Source organism: Rattus norvegicus, chromosome 10 (genome assembly GCF_036323735.1).
Source record: "Rattus norvegicus strain BN/NHsdMcwi chromosome 10, GRCr8, whole genome shotgun sequence".
Classification (NCBI taxonomy): domain Eukaryota; kingdom Metazoa; phylum Chordata; class Mammalia; order Rodentia; family Muridae; genus Rattus; species Rattus norvegicus.
Genome location: NC_086028.1, coordinates 7675781 through 7692926, shown reverse-complemented (window position 1 = coordinate 7692926; position 17146 = coordinate 7675781). Strand labels below are relative to the sequence as shown.

Sequence of the window (17146 nt, the reverse complement as noted above, 5' to 3'; positions counted from 1 at the left end):
GCATGGTGACATTGTGAAGATACGGTGTCATAATGCTAAGAACAGCGTTGTCCTCTAATAACACCCACCGATGGCTGTGAAACCCACTGACCCACTGGCAACTCCTGCAGCTCCTTCAGCCCAAGGATCCCATCTCTGGGCTGCAGTTCCCAGCGTCTCCTGCTGTACCAAGCTCCACCCACAGAGAGAGCACCCTCCTCTCAGGCTGGGCGAGGGCTGACACCTGGCCTTCAAGCTGGACACAGACACAGAGGTGACCATCTGCCATCTGAGGAGTAGACTGTGGTTTCCAAGACTGTTCTTTATAAGTTGTGACTGCCCCCTCCCCTCTTCCTCTGAGGGTCTCCTGACAACCCTGGAGAAGTACAGCGGACCAACACTGCCCAGCTGAGTGGTCCAGGGGGTCTCTAGCCTCTGGGATGCATCTGCTAACATTTCCAAATTCACTGAACCAGAAAACCTTTCCTATAAAGAATTAGGCAGGACCCTCCCAAGTCCTCCACTTCCCTCCTCCACCCCAACTCCCCTCACTTCCCTCTTCTCCACCCACTCTGTCACTCCCTACTTCCTTCCTTCACCCTATCCACTTCCTCCTTCACACCCTCAACCTTCACCCTCCCCACACCCCTCCCTAACCCTCTCCACTTTCCTCCTTTACCCCCTCCCTCCACTCTTCTCTCTCCCCTACCCGCTCTATCCACACATGCTGGCTGAGACTCACTCTGGGAACCTTCCCTCCTTGGTGCTGGGACCCCAGAGCTCTGACATCTCCCTGGTGCTACCCAGTGTCCTCCTGTCTGTGTCCAGGTTGTGTGAAGCTCAAGGCAACGTCTGAGGTAGAAAACCCCAGAGATGCTGGACGGGCAAGCAGGATGACTCCTGAAGAGTCGAGCATGCCAGCGTCTCTGTGCACCTTTGCACAAATTAACTGACCTCGCGGGTCCACTCAGCATCTCCTCCCAAAGAGAAGTTGACCCGAAGGGCAGAGCCGAGGACAAAATGAAGCCAGAAGAGGCGCAGAGTGAAGCAGAGCTGCAAAACTCCCGGGTGACTAGGATTGGCATTTATTTCAGGTGATATGGGTTCCACACTCCCTCTCCTCTTTGCGTCCACCAAAGGCACACAGCACAGCAGAATGGGCAGCCCAGATAGCACAAAGACAGCAGCCAGAGGGCGCTCATCCTCAGCGGGTCACCACTGGCCCTCTGGCCTCTATTTGGGGAAGAAACGGTCGCCATCCACTGAGATGGGTCTCAGGCCCTGCGCCTCCTGGGTTGGCCAAACTCAGATGGCTTGCTCTTGCCTCTGGCTCAGGTTGGTCACGCGCGCGGCTGCCAGGAAGACCACCCCAGTGAGCAGCTCAGATACAAAGCTAATCCAGCCGAGGGCCAGGGACCAGCCAAAGCGTATGTCCACCTGATCCAGCAGGGCCCTCTCCTCCAAGAGGCACATTGCCTCTCGGAAGGCGACTGCGGAGTACGCAATGTAGATGCTGATTCCAGTGAGGGTCACCATGGCTGCAGGGAAAGACCAGGACAACCATTCAGAACTCCTGGCCTGTCCCTCCTCCCCCTCCCTTCTCCCCCTTCCTCTTCCCTCCTCCTCCCTTCTCCCTCCTCTCTCCTCTCCCCTCCCTCCTCTCTCCTCTCCCCTCCCTTCTCTCTCCTCCCTCCTTCACCCCCTCAGCTTCCTTCCTCCCTCCCTCTTCTTTCGACTCCTCTTCCTCTCAACTCCTTCTCCCTCCTCCCCTGCCTTCTCCTAGCACCTCTGTGAATGAGAAGTCCTAGAAGGAAGCTTTGTCTGCAAAGGCTGACTGATTAAGACTTCAATGTTGTAGAGGGTTGTCCGATCAAGGGGCTTAGAGGGCAGTCAGAGAGCAAACAAGCCCTAGAGCAGCCCTCTCCTCGTCTTACCCCAACTCAGCTACCCAGATGTGCCCACCAATGTATTTGAAAAGTGTCTTCATTTACAGCTTTCTTTATTCATTGCTATAAGCATGCCATGAATGTCTACTTCATTGGAACATGATATTTGTATAGACGGGAGACCTGAATCTATGTTTCCAGGCCATGGCCACTAATATTCTGGTCACTAGTATTCAGCTCCAGGAAAGAAAGAAAAATAAACGTCTATTCTTTTGACATAAGAGATAGGTTTTTTTTTCCCATACACCTCCTTCTCCTTCTCTTTCTCCTCCCTCATCTTCCTCCCCTACCTTCCTCTCCCTCCTCTGTCTCCCTTACTTCCTCCTCCCTCTCTCCTTTCTTTTCTCCTCTACCCCCTTCCTCTGTTGTGCAAGACTGTCCTTCCAGCCAAACTGCTGCCAACATCAGGAGTTCTGCTGGGCTGGAGGGGGTGGGACGGGCCTTAGGACCCTCACCTGAGTGTCCAGCCACCACAGCTACATGCATTTCTACCCTAACTTTTTGTGGATATGGGGGAAGGGCTAGAGGAAATCTGGAGAGGAGAAGGAAAGGGGGGGCTTCATCAACACAGGGTGTCCTCACACATGCTGGGTGGGCACAGACCTTCCAGGGTGGCTGCTTTAAGGTCATCTATGCCCCTGCCTGTAACCCTTCACCTACTGCTCTGTAAGCCTCATAAACTCATAAGTTCCCCCAGTGAACTTCTGTTGAATCATACCTTATTGGACCCAAGAAGGTGGAAAAGATGTGGTTTATACCTTTTCTAGGGGGAAATTTTAGCAACACCTACCTGTCTCCTCCCCTTCCTCCTTCCCATTCTACACACACACACACACACACACACACACACACACACACACCTTTTCCTCCCCCTCTCTTCCTTTCTCCCTATCCCCTTTCCCCTTACCTATTCCTCTTCCCAGCCACGGGTCTCCCATTACTCTCCCGGTCTGTAGAATGTCTGTAGGTCTTTGCTGAGCCAGATCCCTGCCTGTTGCAGCCCCCCCGCCTCCTATCAGAGGGAGCATTTCCTAGTCCTAGCTAGTTCTGTATGAGCTTGAGTAGGACACACCCCTGTGAATTCACAGCTACTCAGCCCACCACAGCCAAGGTCACAGTTGCAGCTTTCCCGTTGGGTCTCTCTTCAGGCTGTGAGTCCTGGAGGGTGATCTCCAAGCCTCTTTCCCCTGGCACCTACTGTGCTGGCACACAGTAGGTCTCCATAAGATATTGATTCATCCCTACATGGTCCAGGATGGTGGCAACTGGACACACCTCTGTTTTGTTATTTTGTTTCGATTTTGTAGTGTAGGGCCTTGCACATGCTAAGCAGATGCTCTTACTGGGCTTCTGTCTTCCAGCCCCTTATGTGGCCTTTCACTTGAAGTATCTTAAACGAATAACTCGGTCCTTTGATGGTGCCAGCCACACAAGCTGGTTGTGCCTCCAGATCAGATAGGGCCACCATCAGTCTTACCTGAGGGTACTGATGTGAGAATTAGCTGCTGAGTGAATTACCACAGCTAAGGCCATGAATAACCATGGGAAGATGGTGCTTCGCATTAGCTGTACCTTCCTTGATTTTCCTCCTCTAAAGTTCCCAAGAAATCATCTTTCTCATATGTGAGTGCCCATGTGTGTGTGCATGCGTGTGTGTGCATGCATGTGTGTATGTGTGCATGCATGTATGTATGTGCACGTGTGCATGTGTATGCATGTGTTCGTGCATACATTCATGTGTGCATGTGCGTGTGTGCTCACATGGGCGGGCATGTGTGATGTGTACATGTGTCAAGAGGACAACCTGTCTGTCACTCACCACCTAATCCTCTTGAGACAGGATCTGTCACTGAACTTGTAGCCAAACCGGCAGTCAGCCCCCACTGTCTCCACTCTTGAATGCTGGGAATATATGTACTCTTGCAATCATGCCTGGATTGTTCCATGGTTGGGGGACCTGAACCTGGGTTCTCTTGCTTGTGTACCAAATGCTTTTACACACTGAGCTATCTCCTAGGCCTCTGTCTTTCTTTCTCTTGTTTTAATTCTGGGAGTCAGGAAGCAACCATGGAGGACGTGGGTCTCACTTTCCCAAAGCCTATGGCCAGCTTTGTAAACAGAACTACCTCAGCCAGTGTCCGCCTGCCTGGCTTTTGGTTTGATGTGGTTGATTTAGTTTGGTTTGGTTGGTTTGGGTTTTTGGAGGATGTGGTTTGGATTTGAAAGATATGGTTTGATATGGTATTGTTTTCTGTTTGTAAGCGCTACACTGTATGGTACTATCTGGATTTCGGCTTGAGATCAACACTCGCCCTCCTGTGTGTTGGGATAATAGTGTGTACCACCATGTTCTGATGTGTGTCACCTTCTCACAGTAAACCTTGGGTTTTTTCACAGGGTGATACACACGGCTGTGACGTGTGTGTATGGAGTAGCTTAAGAAGCAGTTTAATACATGGGTCATCTCACACGGCTTCTTTTAATGGTGAAACATAAAATTAGCCTCTCAGCCACGTCCAGGTGCAGGGCATTGGCCACACGGTCTATGGGCGCTCACTGTGATCACAAGAATGGTCAGTAGGGCCCTGAACTCATTACACCTGCTAAATGAAGTCGGGGGCCATTCAACCAGACCTCAGACCCATCTGCAGCTTCCACTCATGGTTCTGTTCTGCCTCCCCACGAGCTCTGTTTACTGAGAACCTGCAGCCAAGTGAAGCCATGTGCAATGTGTCCTTCCGTGCCTGGTCAGTCTGATTTCCCACATCAGAACTGCTACTCAGCAGAAGGGAGCAAAAGCAGTGGGTACCAGGGTCTCTTGTCAACCCACAGCTCTAAACCGGAAACCAAAGCCATCACTGGGAGACCGGACCTAGGCGGTAGATACGACTTTGCGGCAAGACGCTGGGGATAACTCCCAAGACTGCGCCCCGCCCCCTCCTTCTCTTCCTTCCCCGGAACCAGAGATCTGGGGAGCTTGAGGCTGAAAACCCCTGCCCCTTCCAGCTACTGTCACAATGGGGGGTGGGGTGAAGCCCTTAGATAGGCTGAGACCTGCCCTAAAGAGGATTAGAGCACCGTACTCGCCATCATTACAACTATAGAGCCTAGGATCCGGGCAGGTGTACACCTACCTCCGAAGAGAAAGAGGGTCCCTGTGAGCAGCAGGAGAAGGTGAGCTCGGAGGAGGAAGCTCAGGAACCCGGTCATCCCCCCAAACACCATCACGATCAGACTGAGTGGCAACAAGATCACAAAAGTCCCGTGCATAGCTAAGGAGAGGAGGGGAAGAGGCACATGGGGTCACCAATATCAAGCATCCAATCATTCACATATGATTACCACGTACCCACAATAGTACAACTACACAACTACTTCAAATAGTAGTTAAGAACATCAGAGACTCCTGAACGCATGGTCTGAACTGTGAGCATCTTTGCAGTTACTGTCTGTAGCCCCTAGAGGGCAGTGTTGTATCATTTACTTCTCTCAGTGCAGACTCAAGAGCCCACTATTCTAATGACTACGAAATCAACAAATAAGTCTATGAGAGAAATGCCACTAGGGCTCCTGGAAAATCGTTTCCTCCTAGCTGAGGGTAGCTTCGCAAACCTCAGTTTTCTCATCTGTCAAATGGACAGCCAATCTGAGCCCATCTGAGCCTGTGAGTTGAGGACTCAATACATGAAAGGAAAAAAAAAAACAGTCATGGGGACGCTGGGGAGATGGTTCTGTCCGTTAAGCACCTGTTGTACAAACATGGGGACCTGAGTTTGAAACCTTAGCACTTGGAAAGTGGGGTGCAACCGCAGCACCTGTACTAGGGGTGTGGAAAGATGGCTTCTCTTTTGTTTGCTTTGATTCTCAAGACGGGGTTTCTCTGTGTAGCCCTGACTGTCCTGGAACTCGCTCTGTAGACCAGACTGTTCTGGAACTCAGACGTTTCACTGCCTCTGCTTCCTGAGCGCTGAGATTCAGTTCTGGGGTGTGGCCCTCCCTGCACACTGCTCACCAATCGTTCAGGAAGCCCTGTGCTCCAAACCAAGTACAAGCAGGCATAAGGGGGTGTGTGTGGCACACTGAAGAGGTGACTCGGCAGTTAAGAGCATCAGAAGCCCTACCAGAGGAGCCGGATTTGATTCCAAGCACCCAAGTAACAATTAACAACCATTGTAACTCCAGCTCTAAGGGGGCCCAACATCCTCTTCTGGCCTTCATGGGCACCACACACAGGGAGTGCACATGACACATTCCCATATAATAAATAATAATAATAATAATAATAATAATAATAATAATAATAAATAACAAACCGTTTAAACCAGGCACTGTGGTGCATGCCTAAAATCCCAGTAGTTAGGAGGTAGAGGCAGAAGGATCAACAATCCAAAGTCACCCTCAGCTACACAGTGCGTGCTTGGGCAACTTGAGACCCTGACAAACCAAAAAGCACCAGGAATTTATTTGCTAAGCTTTAGAGTCAAGGTATTTGAAATCAGAGTCCTTGTTCCCACTGCAGGAGGTGACCCTGCCTCACAGCAGCCACTTTGGGGCAGCAGTCAGCAGCATTGGCTTAGGCAGCTCCACTCTAGGCTCTCCCTCTGCCTCTGTCTCTTCTCTGTGCTTTTCCTCTTGTAAGGACACCCACTCATCACGGGTCTTACTGCCCATTACATTAACCCAAGTTGAGAAACTCAACGCTCTTCCCAAATAACGTCAGTCACTTACCGATCCTGGAACTGAGGGCATGGGCATATTTTTCTTAAATGTGTTTGTTTAATGTAGGGCGACATGCCAAGGCACGTGTGTGGACATCGGAGGGCAGCTGTATGGGGCCAGGTCTCTCCTTCCACCTTTACGTGGTGTTGTGGTTTGAACTGTTCCCCGTGTTTCTGAACACTTTGTCCCGAGCTGGAGGCAGTGTGTGGAAGGTTGTGGAACCTTTGGAAGAGGACCCCGGCCAGAAACCGTACATCACAGAGGTCCAGCCGGCTTTGAGGCTTTATGGCCTGACCCCATATTCCACTCAGTTTTTGCTTCCTTGGTGTAGATGCAATGTGACCAGCCAGCCTCCCGCTCCTGCCGCCATGCCTTCCTGCTGGCCACCATGCCTTCCTGCTGGCTGCCATGCCTTTCATACCATGATGAGCTCTATTCCTCTGGAACTGTGAGCCAAATAAGCCCTTTCTCCATTAAGTTGCCTTTGTCATGGGTAGGGACCCCTAAGGGGCTTGGGTCCTAGAGTCAGGTCACAAGCCGTGTGGGGCAAGTGCTCCTGCCTACTGAGCCATCTCTTGGATCCAGGTGTGTGTGTTAGTGGCGTCATTTACCACAACTGCCACGTACCTTGGATGAGAGACAGTCGGCGAATCATATATGCCAAGAGTAGATGCTCAATAGACGGTAGCTACGGTGACATGGTACCATTATGTTCTAGATGGCTGGATGGTATCGCTATCGATCTGAGTGTTACACCGGCTACGGTGAGGACAAGCATCTCCAACGCTTGGTCCCCAGTTTGGCTCGATCAGGAAGTGATGAGAAGGGCAGGATCTGGGGCCTGGGGTAAGGTGTGACTTCCAAGGACACCGTGGGAGCCCGGTGTCTTCTCCTTCCTACATCCTGGCTGGGAAAGGAGCAGTCTCGCTCAGCTGAGTGTTCCCACCACGTCGTGTCACCGCAGCCCCAAAGTGATGGGCCCAACTGAGAGTGGCACAGTGTGACCTTTGAATCCACGAGCCCAAACAAACCTTCTGTGCTCCTGAGTCGATCTTGCCGTGCGTCCTAATAAGGCAACACTAACTAACCCAGCTGAGGAATGGCAGCAAGCGGCCGTGCGCGGCCTGTAACACTGTGTAACTGGAATGCCCGTTCCTCGGTGCGACTTAATGTTCTAGGCACATTAACCTTCTCTTCTTACAGGCTACATAATTTTCCTTAACATCGTGTATACACGTAAACATCTAGTCATCCTCCATCCAACCCACGGAGGCTCCCCCCCGACCCCCGCACTGCTTCAAACGAGCACGGTGTACCTTGTCCTAGAAACGTCACAGAGCTCCTACAGGTAGAATCAACGTCTTAAGATTTTTAAACATGGGACTGACTTCCCTCAGACACCCAGAAAGGCTGCCTTCATACCCAAGCCTTCACACTCCCAAGGAATTGAGGCCCCGCATTAGTCAGCTCCCCATTTGCTGTGGCAAAACTTCTGAGCGAGAGAAAAATACAAAAAAGAAAAGTTTTTGGGCTCAAGAGTTTGCAAGGCTGTGCTCACCAGGCTTCCTGGCTCTCAGACTGGTTACAGGGCAGAAATGCCACAACAGAAGAGAGCTACTCATCTCTAGCCATCCAGGAAGAGATGGCGGCCTGGGGAGGGAGTGGAGGGTTAGGGGGTGGGGGCGGGGCGGGGGAGGAGTGGGGGGCAGGGAGGACGCAGCACTCCTCAGACTCTTCTGCCAGCCCGCTCCTCCTAAAGCTCGTCAGCTCAAACTCATCCACAGATTCAGCCGTGGATACAGCCAGTACCACTCAGTGACCTCCCTGCTCCTGGCATCCGGTGACCTCTCTCTCTGCCCTCACCACTCTCTGGGGCGACCTCTCCACAGACCAAGACTGTGAGAGAAGATTCCATATCCAAAGCAGGACCGATTGCCGAGTTCCGGCCTCGCTTGCTCTCTGCACCCCACCTTGGCTGCAGCACTCGGAGGAAATCACACATTATTTCCCTCCTCTGCCCAGAGCTTCGTGACATTGCGTGTTTTATGTCCCCCTCTCTGGTTCCGCCCACGTGCTTCCATTCTCATTTCATACCCAGCTCAGTTTTAATTTTCCACACGACTGCAGTGCCCGCCCGTACATCCCGAATCCCAGGAAACCCAGTCTGGTGATTTTTCCCCCTAACCTCCTCATCTCAGAGATAGCCAGGCCAGGCCAGGCCCCCAGCCTTGGTCAGCCTCTATTGCCTGCCTGTTTTGCTAGGAAAAGCATTTGACTTTCTGAGTCCTCATCTGACCAGCTTGATCATGATCACCTGCTCGGAAGAGACACAGCTGAAGATGTGGATCTGAAAAACCAGGCGTGCCTCTGAGAAGCACATTCTAGCTCACCCTCCAGAACTGTGAGGCTTCTGGCTGTTTCTGGAACATACTGACCCAATCCTATCTCCTTCCTATCTCCTGTCTCTGTTTGCTCATCCTCCTCAAAATTTCTTGCCTGAGGCAGAATAGCCCGAAATTCTAGGGGTGGGGGGTACGTGCACATGTGTGTGTGTATGCATGCGTGCAAGCCAGACTCTGTCTCTTGACCATCCACCTACTGGTACTGGGGCAACAAGCACGGGCCATAGCTGGTGGGTTTTGTTTTCCAGAGGGCTTTCAGTTTTGGGTTGGTTTGGTTTTGGCTGTTGTTTGGACTGGATTTTGTAGGTTCTGGTTATCAAGCTTGAGTCCCCATGCTTTCACGTCAGGTCAGCTCCCCATGCCTACGGTCTTGTTCATGCATTGCACTAAAATTGCACAGCATCATCCAACAGACAGAAAGTAGACTGCCAGGGTTCAAGTCCCAAACCTGCCAGCTATTATGCAAATGTAACTTGCCTACCCCACCCCACCCCCGAGTGTACCATGTTTTCTCACCTACAACGTTGAGTATAATAATAACAGGTGTGATATTGATATAGACTGGCTGTGGTGGAGATTAAATCAGTTGATATGTGTTGCTATGTGTGAAGAGATAAGCGCTTGGCCCAGAGAAGCCAATGCCAGACAGGTAGCCCAAGGCTAGTGTAAAATAAATGCATACTAAATGAATCAGTGGGTCAGGATGGGGAAATGGCTCAGGGGGTGAAATGCTTGAAACGCAACCGAGAGGGCCAGAATTCAAAACCCCAGCATCCACACTAACAGCAGGTTGGCAGCGCCCACTTGTAACCCCATAGGTTGGGCAGGGGGAAATCGGGTCACAGGGGCTCACTGCCAGCTGTCTAACGGAAACGGAGCTCCAGGTACAGGACAGACTCTGTCTCAAAAAAAAAAAAAAACAAGGTACAGGGTTATAGAGGAAGAAACCCAACATCAACCTTTGGCCTCCACAAGTTTATGACTAACATGTTCATGGACACAAACACACACACACACACACACACACACACACACACACACTACACACACACCACACACACACACTACACACACACCACACACACACGCACACACGAAAAACATTCCTTTTTTAAAAAAAACTTTATTATTGTGTTGTGCATGCGTGCATATGGATTAGAGAGATCATGTCTCTATCATATCTGATCTGATCATGTGTGTCACATCATGCATGTAGGGTTCAGAGGACCCCTTTGTGGAGTCAGTTCTCTCTTACCATGTTTCCATGGGTTCTGGGGACAAAACTCAAACCTATGGGCTTGCCCAGCAAGCACTTTACCCACTGAGCCATCCTACCAGCTTCCAGAAATCTGTAAACACATCTCCAATTACTAGTTCCATTTTACATTAAACACTTAAGCATTAATTGAGCTCCTACTGTATACAGATTCTATCCCTGGATCTTTTCATATAGAATCCCATTTCCTCCCAGAAGAACCCACCTGCAGACATGGGTGACTGCTAAGAATACACACAGGTGGTAAGTTGCAGTCAAGAGTTCCCACTTCCTATCCCTTGTCTTTAAGGGGCCGACGCCATTTCTGTGCCTTTATAAAGAGATCACAAGGCCTGGTGTAGTGTCGCACACCAAACTTGTCTGGGAGGGATAGATAGATAGATAGATAGATAGATAGATAGATAGATAGATAGATGGTGTCAGCCTGGCCAATCAGCATACAGCATATTTTTAGCTTCACGCAATTGTCTCAACACACAGGCACATGACCTGATCTGGCTCAAGGAGATACCTGACTGGAAGTCTCAGCAGCACAGAGGCCCCTCCCTACTGGGTTGCAGGACTCAAGGTCACACAGACCCCCTTCCAAGGCGGTCTCACAGAGGGGGAAAGAGAGGGAGCCCCAGGGATCCCAACACACTGGACTGCCTCAAAATCGTGGGCCAGCCATTTTTCCTCTTTCAGTTGGCATGATCAGCATTTCTGTGATTTGCTACAGAGAGATTCCTAACAGACACCCCTAGTCTACTGACTGCATTTAGAAAGCTGAGTGAGAACCTCCTTGCCCCCAAAAGCATTTGCCTAGAGTGAATCTGAAAACCAAATAAATACTCTCAAGCCAGGGTTATCAAGACTCTGCTACTAGGCCGGAGAGATGGCTCAGCGGTTAGGAGCACTGACTGCTCTTCCAGAGGTCCGGAGTTCACTTCCCAGCAACCACATGGGGCTCACAACCATCTGTAATAGGATCTGATGCCCTCTTCTGGTGTGTCTGAAGACAGTAACAGTGTACCCACATACACGAAATAAATGAATAAAACTTTAAAAAAAAATAAAAGAAAATTTCAAAGTGTCATGTTTAAAAAAAAAAAGATTCTGCTACTAAGGGACATGGCCCCTGGGTGCTGAACTGGATGGTTTTCATTCAGGAAGAGCCAATAATGTAGAATTATCTAGATCTGGTTGGCCTCTGAGCATGTTTGTGGGGGTTGTCTTGGTTGTTGGTTGAGGTAGGAAGATCCACTCTGAATGTAGAGGCCTTATTTCACCCACGGGGCCCTGGACGACAAAGTAGAGAAAGCCAGCATGCAGAGAAAGTACGAGCAAGGAAGCAGAAATCCATCCACCCCTCTTTGCTGTTGACCATGGCTGCAATTACGTTCCTGCCTTGACTTCCTCAGAACAGTAGACCGTAAATGGGAATTGTAAATCAAATAAGTCCTTTCTTGCCTAAATTGCTTTTGTCAGGGTGTTTTGTCACAGTAACAGAGCTCCCTCTGGAGCAGATGGCTTTCTCTGTCCCCTGACTGGAAGAGGTAAGGAGTTGGGCCATCTGCTCCTGAACTTTGCAAGTCTGCTCACTTGCCTCCTCCCAGATGGCCAAATGGAATCAACAAGCAGTGGTGATGGGGTTGGCCCAGCCACTCTGCCTGCGGGGGTCAGAACGCACGCAAGTGGTCCCTTGGCAGGCGTGGGTTTTCTGCCCATCCATGCTTACCAGGACCAGCTTAGGGAGTTGACTCAGAACACTGTTGTCAACCTGTCTCTCTGGCCAATGTAGCGGATCTTTAAATGGCTGGAACATCTTTATACCATAAAGAGCTTCGGCCAAACACAAAATTCACTTATGGGGAAAAACCAATTCTGAGAAAAAGCTCTCTCTGGGGGTGATTTCAATGAGTGTGCAGTCTGAAGGGGCAGCATGCCCTCATTCCTGGCTAATACAAAGAAGATAACAGCAGCCCAGCTCCGGGCTGAACATGGAGCCAATCACCCGCCACCCAGACTTACTAAAGGCAACTCCCAAATTCCTCCCTCACCACAAGATTGGAAGGAGGCCATCAAGATGGTTCCTCGAGTAAAGTGCTTGCCGTGCCTGTCTCACGGCCTGAGTGCATTCCCAGATGAAGGTCGGGAGAACCAGCACATGAAGTTGTCCTTTGATTTACACACGGACATCACACACAATAATAGTAAACATAATTTTAAAAGCTCTCTGTGTAACAGGAAGATTTAAAAAAAAAAAAAAGATTAGAAAGAAGATGGTTCCCGCTCTCAATGGGAGGGAGCTGAGGCCAGACAGGTGGAGGAAATGCCCAAGGTCACACATAAAGCTGCTGCTTTACATCCCAGGTGAAGAGCTGGATGAGTGAAGCTAAGAATCTGTCTGTTTCTCAAGCTCGGGGTGGGGGGGAGCAAGCTGGTGGAGGGAGGAGCGCTGTTGCAGCAGCAAGTCGAGAGGAAAGCCCACCCAGTGTCAAGTCTCTCTATGTGGATCCCAGGGGATTCATCACCTCTAAGCAAGGCGAAGGTGAATGACAGCACCAGCCTTGACAATGGTTAACCAATGTGTCTACAGGTAAAAAAAAGGAGTCCAGAAGGGGTTTAGTGAGGAAGGCCATGAGTCTGCCAAGCCCTTCTTTGAGGCACTACACGCAACAACCAAAAAGCAAAGTGGAGTCTTGACGGTGTTCGTTTGATCGTGCGATGTCTTATTTTATCATTGTTGGTATTGTTTTATCCCTCAGTGCTGGGGGGTAAACCTGGGACTTGGTGCATCCTAGACAAGTCACTGAGGTGTGTCTCCAGAACATTTTCAACTGTTAGCTTAGTTTAGGCTGCCCAGGTCAAGGCTGAACTCACGTTGGAGCTCAGCAGACCTTAAACTTTTGGTCTTCCTGACTCAGCCTCCTAAGTGTTTTATATTTTTCGTTCCTGGTTTGATGGCATCCTTAATGGAGTTGACATTTCATTTTGATCAGTGTGGAAATTAGGTTTTCAAAGGCCAAGAAACATACCCCAGGATCAAGAAGGCCAGAGAAGGCGCTGAGTTAGGACTAGACCCTTCTCTCCCCTACTTCAAACACAGAATTCTAGATGATTCTTGAAGCGGTAGTACTTAAACAACAGCCAAAGCATCTCTCAGTGCAGCTGGAGTACAGGGCAGTTCAGAATGTCCACACCCCTCTTCAACTCCGCATAGGGGATGGTCACAGGGGAGACTCTGGAAGTGAAAACTTACACAGAGTTGTGCTGGAGCTCACAAGGGCCAGTTAAGATTTGGGGGATTTTGTGAGCAGGTAATACTATGCTGACAATTTAAAACTGGTCAAAGTGGAAATACAGCACAGAGGGCTAATATTATAAGTAAAGGGCTTTAATTTTTTTTCAAGAGCGCTATCTATTAAATATTTCCCAGAATGCTACTGGACTTGAGTGAAACAGCTTGGTTCCAGTCATCTATTTGTACATCCATCCACTCACTCCTCAATCCATCTAGTCATTCACTAATCCATCCATCCATTCATCCACTCACTCATCCACCTATCCAGTCATCCATTCTTTCATCCATCCATTCATCCATCTGTCCATTCATTCCTTCATCCATCCATTCATCTACTAACCATCCATCTGTCAAGCCATTCATTATCTATCCATCCATCAACTCACCCACGGTCCATTCACATTCATATGTGTATAATTTTGACCCATAATGTAGCTTGCATTCACTCTCATATTTGTTCTGCAGACTTTTGCTTTGAGATCTGCTGTCTGCCAGGTTCTGTGCTAAGTATCGATAATCCAACAATGGGCAGGGTAGAGATAATCCCTGCCTTCATGGAATTTACAGTCTAATGAGAAAGTCAAAAAGCCCAAAGCCCTGCTCAATGAGACAGAATTAGCAAGGCTAAGCTGGTAGGTAGGAGCAGAGAGACATCAGGAAGAGGAATCCGCACATGCAAAGTCCTATGGCAAGAGGAAGTCCTCTGAGAAGCAGAGGGAAGAGGTAGGGAAGAAACAGAGAGGCTGGCTTGGGTAACTTCCTAAGCCGCAGGCGGTCGTCCAAGACCACCCACATCCAAGGTCTGTGGACGTCCATCCTCATTTCACACTCAGATCCCCTCTAGGAGTCCCTTCCTGGTCTCAGTTGCCAAGTGAAAGCCAAAAATAGAGATGATAATCCAGACCTGGCGCTGAATGTAAGTCCAGCCGCTCACATGGCTGAGGCAGGAGGATAGCAAGTCCAAGGCCTGACAGAGCTGCAGTGTGTGTTCAAGGTCAGGCTAGAAAACTTAGTGGCACTCTGTTCAGAAAAGAACAGAAAAAAAAAAGAAGAAAAGAGAGATGGGGATAGAGTTCAGTGGTAGACTGTCTGCCCGCATGAGCACGGCCCTGAGTTTAATACCCAGTACTGAAGCAGTGGTGGGGAGAAGTGGGAGGTACCAACTTATAGCAGGGTGGGATAGCCCTAAATTTCAATAAACAAAATTATGCCCTTTTTTCCGTCCTTCCACAGGTTCCATTCAAGCCTCTTCCCTCTTTTATATTGAGCTTCACTTCTCTAAGGAGTTTCAGACCCTGTAAGAGGTGCTGGGAAAACCAGCTGCCAACAAGGCACATGTGACAGTCCTTGAAGCAACAGGCTGTTCGTCTCCTCCTAAGTACCTGCTTTAAATCAGGCCACACTTTCTACGCACAAGCTAGCTGGCCCTTTGTCTACCGGACAAGACCTTTCATTCAGCGCTCACCATCCAAAAGTGTTCGGAAGCCATCATGGGCTCCCCCACCTTCTTTCGTGAGGGTTGCCACTCAAATGCAATTGCTCGTGTAGTGATGTCCTTTCTCCGCACAAGTCCACGAGGATCTTGAGGGCACTGCCTGGATTTTAGTTCTCGCTCAGTCACCAAGCTGCTTGTGCACAGGGCTGTCTGTTGGTTGGATGAATTCTGCCCGCCTTCGAGTTAAAAAGAGTGGCCCCGCCCCCAGGCACAGCCCCACCACCCAAGGCCTCCATGACCACCGCATTTCAGGAACCCAAGTTTGGAGAAAAGCATCAAAACTGAGAGGCGGAAAGGGATTGTTCCCTCCACCCATTGTCCCCAGACTTACTGAGAAGCTGTTTGCTGGAGTCACTGACCGTCACATTCTCCTGCCAGAAAGGGTTCATCAGTGGCGTGCAGGTGCTCTGGACTGATGGGAGGAAGAAGTTTCACGGACAGACCCCTGAATTCCCCCCAACCCCCGCCAAAGCCTCCCTAGATATCTCACACCCAAGAAAGCAAGGGGGTGTTATGCCCTTGTAAGCTGAGCACCTCTCATTTTTGCAGGCCAGCCTCTCTCGCTCTCTCTCCCAGCACCCCTAAGTGCTCGGTACTGTGAGCACTTGAAGTTGAGATAGGAATATGAGGCAAGCAACAGGTCTCAGGTATGGCACCCAGGTGAGAGCGCGGACCCCTGGATGACCCTTACCCCGGCAAGTCCTCCAGAGTCCCGAGTGGGAGCTCAGAGGCTCGGACTGGCTGCGGTTAACGGGGCCCTGGTCCCGCATCCTCGGGCTGCTCTTTTCCAGCCTCTCGGTGTCGATGATGTACCAGAAGTCGGTGCCGATGGCCGCTGCCAGCAGCACGAAGCTCAGAGCTCCGCTCAGCGCCGCCGCGCCCGCCAGAGCGCCCAGGCGCACCCGCATCTCCCAACGTAGGGCCCCCGGGCGCCCGCTCCTGCCCACGCTCTTCGTCTGTTCACTGCACTCCAGATTCTCCAGCGTGGATCTGGAATCCGGCTCAAACTCTGGCTCCACCGCTCTCACCTAAGCGATTCCACTTGCACGTGCTCTGGCCCAGACCGGAGACCTCAGGGATCCCTGTCCCCCGCAGACCTCCACCCTGGTGCCTTCCGACCCTCCTCGGAGCCCGGGTCCGACACCAGCACCCGCGCCACCTCCTCACGCAGCTACAACCTGTGCCCGGCGCTCAGTTCCAGAGTGCTCCTTCCTTCTGGCTCTCCACTCTCCTACTCAGGCCCCCCAGACATCCGACTACTGCCTCCACTTCCCTGCCTCAGCCTCCACGAACGCCTCCAGCCGCTCCCCGCCCCTGTCCGCCTCAGTCCTCCTCGTTCTCCCCACACCTCTACCTCGGCGCCCCCAGTTCAGCCCCCGTCTACCTTCGCTTCTCACAGCTCCGGTTCAGGGCGAGCGCCCTGAAACCTCAGGAAGACTGGGCTCCCGAGACAGGCAGGCTGGACTGAGGGAGGTGCCAAGGGGGCGGTGCTGAGGAGAAGGCGGACTTCAGACACTAGGGAGTCAGAGGAGGGTGACTTTCTCTAGTCTGGGGTTGCAGAATCTCCTGCAAAACCTCCTCCCGGGGCGCTTTTGATTCCAAAATCCTTCAAGTAATTTTCCTGGACTGGCTACAAATGAAAAAGGTCGGATTTTGTTTTATTTTGTTTTTTGGCACAAAAAGTCTTTGAAGTAACAGGGAACGTTAGGTTCCGGACTCTATTTTCTTTGTCACCAAAATCTCCATCATCACAGCCACCACTTCACTAACACCACTACCCTAACCGCCACCCCACCATCTGCATCACCACTACCACCACCACCATCAGCCTCACCATCTCTACCGTGGCCCACACCCCACCATCAGCACCAACAACAACCACCTCACCCTCACCCCCATCACCACGACCAACATCAACCACCATCCCACCCTCACCCCACGTCACCACGGCCACGCCAACAGTAATAACCATCCACACCCTCTCCATCACCATCACCAACCTCGTCACCACTGTTCCCAGCAGCCACACAAACTCCCATTACCATT

General features: G+C 50.8%; 1 protein-coding gene across 2 annotated transcripts; it reads right to left on the bottom strand.

Annotated features, from left to right (window-relative positions):
- Positions 1 to 1043: 1043 nt before the first annotated feature.
- On the bottom strand, positions 1044 to 16547 carry Tmem114 (transmembrane protein 114). 2 transcript variants are annotated; one of them, NM_001134638.1, is made up of 4 exons: positions 15792 to 16547; positions 15432 to 15512; positions 5060 to 5197; positions 1044 to 1517 (listed from the first exon to the last, which is right to left on the bottom strand). In NM_001134638.1, the coding sequence occupies exons 1-4, from the start codon at positions 16006 to 16008 to the stop codon at positions 1285 to 1287; spliced, it is 669 nt and encodes a 222-aa protein (NP_001128110.1). In that variant the 5' UTR covers positions 16009 to 16547; the 3' UTR covers positions 1044 to 1284. The 2 variants fall into 2 exon arrangements, with proteins under 2 accessions (NP_001128110.1, XP_038942582.1); XM_039086654.2 differs by lacking the exons at positions 15432 to 15512; positions 15792 to 16547 and adding an exon at positions 15071 to 15367 and having other exon boundaries at positions 1049 to 1517.
- Positions 16548 to 17146: the final 599 nt, after the last annotated feature.

Bases quoted from the DNA above. Each gene is read 5' to 3' on its own strand.
- Tmem114 (NM_001134638.1), bottom strand. From the start codon at position 16,008: ATGCGGGTGCGCCTGGGCGCTCTGGCGGGCGCGGCGGCGCTGAGCGGA. The intron at 15,513-15,791 runs GTAAGGGTCATC...TCCTCCCATCAG, and splicing joins ACTCTGGAGGACTTGCCGGG to TCCAGAGCACCTGCACGCCA. The intron at 5,198-15,431 runs GTAAGTCTGGGG...TCCTCTCCTTAG, and splicing joins CTCCAGCAAACAGCTTCTCA to CTATGCACGGGACTTTTGTG.